Source organism: Sander lucioperca, chromosome 13 (assembly GCF_008315115.2).
Source record: "Sander lucioperca isolate FBNREF2018 chromosome 13, SLUC_FBN_1.2, whole genome shotgun sequence".
Lineage (NCBI taxonomy): Eukaryota > Metazoa > Chordata > Actinopteri > Perciformes > Percidae > Sander > Sander lucioperca.
This window is the reverse complement of record NC_050185.1, coordinates 25058117-25060616: the sequence shown is the minus strand read 5'-3', so window position 1 is coordinate 25060616 and position 2500 is coordinate 25058117. Positions and strand designations below refer to the sequence as shown.

At 45.1% G+C, this 2500-nt stretch overlaps 3 protein-coding genes and 1 long non-coding RNA gene across 17 annotated transcripts in view; 2 read left to right on the top strand and 2 right to left on the bottom strand.

Moving 5' to 3' along the window:
• The window catches only part of LOC116062750 (complement C1q-like protein 4), a 222943-nt gene that overhangs the window by 63438 nt on the left and 157005 nt on the right, over positions 1–2500 (bottom strand). The gene's annotated exons all lie outside the window — the stretch shown is intronic.
• LOC116055009 (E3 ubiquitin/ISG15 ligase TRIM25-like) overlaps positions 1–2500 on the top strand; it is a 247759-nt gene that overhangs the window by 98812 nt on the left and 146447 nt on the right. The gene's annotated exons all lie outside the window — the stretch shown is intronic.
• Positions 1–2500, bottom strand: part of LOC116062763 (rap1 GTPase-activating protein 2-like) — a 54081-nt gene that overhangs the window by 24027 nt on the left and 27554 nt on the right. For 4 of the 8 annotated variants that reach the window (XM_035990808.1, XM_035990809.1, XM_035990811.1 and 1 more), the window contains 2 exons: positions 2076–2111; positions 713–760 (listed from right to left, as the gene is read on the bottom strand). In XM_035990808.1, coding sequence (XP_035846701.1) covers positions 713–760; positions 2076–2111 — 84 coding nt within the window. The remainder of the gene's footprint in view (positions 1–712; positions 761–2075; positions 2112–2500) is intronic. The other 4 variants (XM_035990810.1, XM_031317398.2, XM_035990812.1 and 1 more) reach the window with 2 other exon arrangements.
• LOC118492982 overlaps positions 1567–2500 on the top strand; it is a 21730-nt gene continuing 20796 nt past the window's right edge. Inside the window, exon 1 of the long non-coding RNA XR_004894907.1 lies at positions 1567–1577. This is a non-coding gene — a long non-coding RNA (uncharacterized LOC118492982). The remainder of the gene's footprint in view (positions 1578–2500) is intronic.

Genomic DNA, 2500 nt, shown 5'->3' with positions numbered 1-2500 from the left:
TACGTTACATGATGTCTGAGTGACAGATGAATGAAGTTACGTTACATGATGTCTGAGTGACTGATGAATGAAGTTACCAATGAGGCATTCTGTTGTGATTGAACTGTATTTTTTGAGTTACTATATAGGCCAACTTTGATCTTGACATATAGGCTAAGCATTCTGTAGCAAATCACAGTAAACCCACTATTAATTACATGATCTTAATGCAGTCTAACTACTTCAGCATGTAAATAATGCACCTAAAATACAAACGTGGGCGAGGGCGTTCAGCAATCGCTATCGAATCAACAGCCACGTGCAATCTAGCTCGCAGGTGAAGAACACAAACAACGAAGCTCACCAGTTAACTTAATTTAAATTTGCAAGACCAGGCTTAAATGATCTGACTACATAAGTTATAATACTTACATTTTTTCAAGGACGTACACACACGATCTCAACACGATTCTCCTACATAGACCCTAACAACGCAGCCCTATTGCTGATACCGTGGGGGGGGCAGAAATGTTGCTGTGGGGGGGCCGCCACGGTCAAATCAGCATAGAGGAAACACTGAGTCCAGAGATGTGAGGCTGTCCTCTGACTGCACACTGACTTCTGCTGCTGTTTGAAGACGAACACATGAATGAATGAATGAATGAATGAATGAAAGGAAGCGATACGGAGCGTGAGAGGATGGATATGAGGAGGGACAGACGGACAGACGTGCCTTCTGTCTCTGAGGGACTGCCTTCGTCTCGGCGGCCTCGGGGACCTGCTGCGTCCGCGGCAGGGAGACAAACACAGAGTTAAGTCTGACGGCGTTTCCACAGGAAGCTGTTTTCAGCTGTAAGGTATCTGAGACGACAACATGACGCAGACGGTGTTCACGTTTTGTAGACGATTAGTTGTTGGTGTTGATACATTTCTCTCAGTCTGGCCAATCACTAACTATTTGGTTAGTTTTCTACTCCAGTCACACACCTTGCTGCTGAAAAAGTTGGGTTAAGTTCAGTTCAAATAATGTATCCAGTCCTTCCAGAAAAATGAGAGTTTTTTTGTGATTGTTTTGGGCTAAAATCCTTGATTATGCGACACGTTTTCTTAAAAAATGCGATGGAATATGCGGGATTTTTTTGCAATGTTATGCGATGAAATTGCGGAACTTGCAAAAACTGCGGTTCCATCGTGGCTTCATCGCGGGGTTTGCAGCTTTTCGATGATGTTCACGTCGCGTGATTACGTCACTTCATAACGTTCCCATGGCAACAGGGGAAAACGGCTGCTCTTGTGTGAAGTAAACGCAACATTTTTCAACTTTCTGCTAAGATATATGGGACTTTTTTGCAACGAAAATGCGGGGATTATGAAATCATGCAAGCCCCGCATAATTTGCGCGGAAATCGGCAATTTATGCGGCGAAAGTGCGGCGTGTTTGAAAAAATGCGGCCCCCCGCATCAATATGCAGACTTTGGCTGATTATGCATTGAGTTATGCGATCACATAATCACGTTTTTCGGGAGGGACTGTATAGTAACCTTCCTGTTTTCTCGTCCTGTCTTCCTGTACCCAACCCTAGCTGTTTTTTGAAAAAGTTTCTACATCAGAACATTTGTGTTTTCTTTCAACTAATAGACTAGAAAAGATAGTACTAAGACAGTACTAATATCCATGTTTAACTATACAGAGTAGTATTTTATTTATTTATTTATTTGTGAATTTCTGATTGGGCGAGCCGGCTGACAATGTGGGCGGGTCCAGGCTCACAGCTCCGCGCCTGGTTGGCTGCTGTCGAGTGTAGTGTTAACTAGCGTGACGTGCGGTGATGTTTGTGTTGCCTCTAAGTCCGTTTCGGAGCACCAGAGAGCAGCGCTGGCATATCAGTGGCGCCGAAATGAGGCGCCGAAATCGGCGTTGCTATTTGGTCCGGTAGATACCGGTCGTTAAGGCACCGGTGCCGTATTAGCACCGGGTCTCGGTACCCAACCCTAGCTGTACAAAAACAGTTTCACATTCCTGCTATTAGCACATATTTAATAATATGATGCTCATTTCAACAGACTGGGAGGAGATTTTGTGATTAAATTCTTACCTCCATCTTCTCCATCGTGTCAAAGAAATGAGGCGACTGGAGACACACACACACACACACACACAGACACACACACACACACACACACACACACACAGACAGACACACACACACAGACACACACACACACACACACAGACACACACACACACACACACACACACACACACACACACACACACACACACAGACAGACACACACACACACACACACACACACACACACAGACACACACACACACACACACACAGACAGACACACACACACACACACACACACACACACACACACACACAGACAGACACACACACACACACACAGACAGACACACACACACACACACACACAGACACACACACACACACACACACACACACACAGACAGACACACATACACACACACACACACACACAGACACACACA